Source organism: Nestor notabilis, unplaced genomic scaffold, assembly GCF_000696875.1.
Source record: "Nestor notabilis isolate BGI_N333 unplaced genomic scaffold, ASM69687v1 scaffold23748, whole genome shotgun sequence".
Classification (NCBI taxonomy): Eukaryota; Metazoa; Chordata; class Aves; order Psittaciformes; family Psittacidae; genus Nestor; species Nestor notabilis.
In genome coordinates this window covers 604-1087 of record NW_009939057.1, presented here as the reverse complement: position 1 = coordinate 1087, position 484 = coordinate 604, and the positions used below count along the sequence as shown (strand labels likewise).

Genomic DNA, 484 nt, shown 5'->3' with positions numbered 1-484 from the left:
TTAGACCTTTCCAAAGGGGAGAGTTAAGTCCCAATCCCCCGCCACGTGTCTCCTGGGCACCGGGAGCACGGAGTCTCCTCTGGGAAGCCCCACGGGACTGATTCATCAGGGAACTTTGTCCCTCTGCTCCCTGTGGAGCCAAAGGCAGCGGCGCCGCCTGCATCACCCTTGGCCCTGGGGGGAGCTGGGCTGCTCCAGCGAGGTCAGATGTGAGCGTTGAGAGAAGCAGGAGCTCCGGCTTCTCCTCCCCTCTGGAATGGCCTCTTCCCTCAGCCTGGTCTTTCACTCCCCAGGAGGATTCGTGCTGGCACGGAGCTGACCTGGGATTACAACTACGAAGTGGGCAGCGTGGAAGGCAAAGAGCTGCTGTGCTGCTGCGGGGCCATCGAGTGCCGCGGGCGGCTGCTCTGAGCCCCCTCCCTGCTCCCATCCCTGCCCTTCCCTGCGCCGGGTCGAGCGTCACCCTTCCCCAGCTGAGGAAGCG

The 484-nt window shown here is 64.3% G+C and overlaps 1 protein-coding gene across 1 annotated transcript in view; it reads left to right on the top strand.

Moving 5' to 3' along the window:
• Positions 1 to 411, top strand: part of LOC104409719 (histone-lysine N-methyltransferase SETDB1-like) — a gene marked incomplete at its 5' end in the record, with an annotated part of 6983 nt that extends 6572 nt beyond the window's left edge. The window contains one exon of the mRNA XM_010019676.1: positions 233 to 411. Within this exon, the coding sequence (XP_010017978.1) occupies positions 233 to 411 (179 nt within the window). The remainder of the gene's footprint in view (positions 1 to 232) is intronic.
• Positions 412 to 484: the final 73 nt, after the last annotated feature.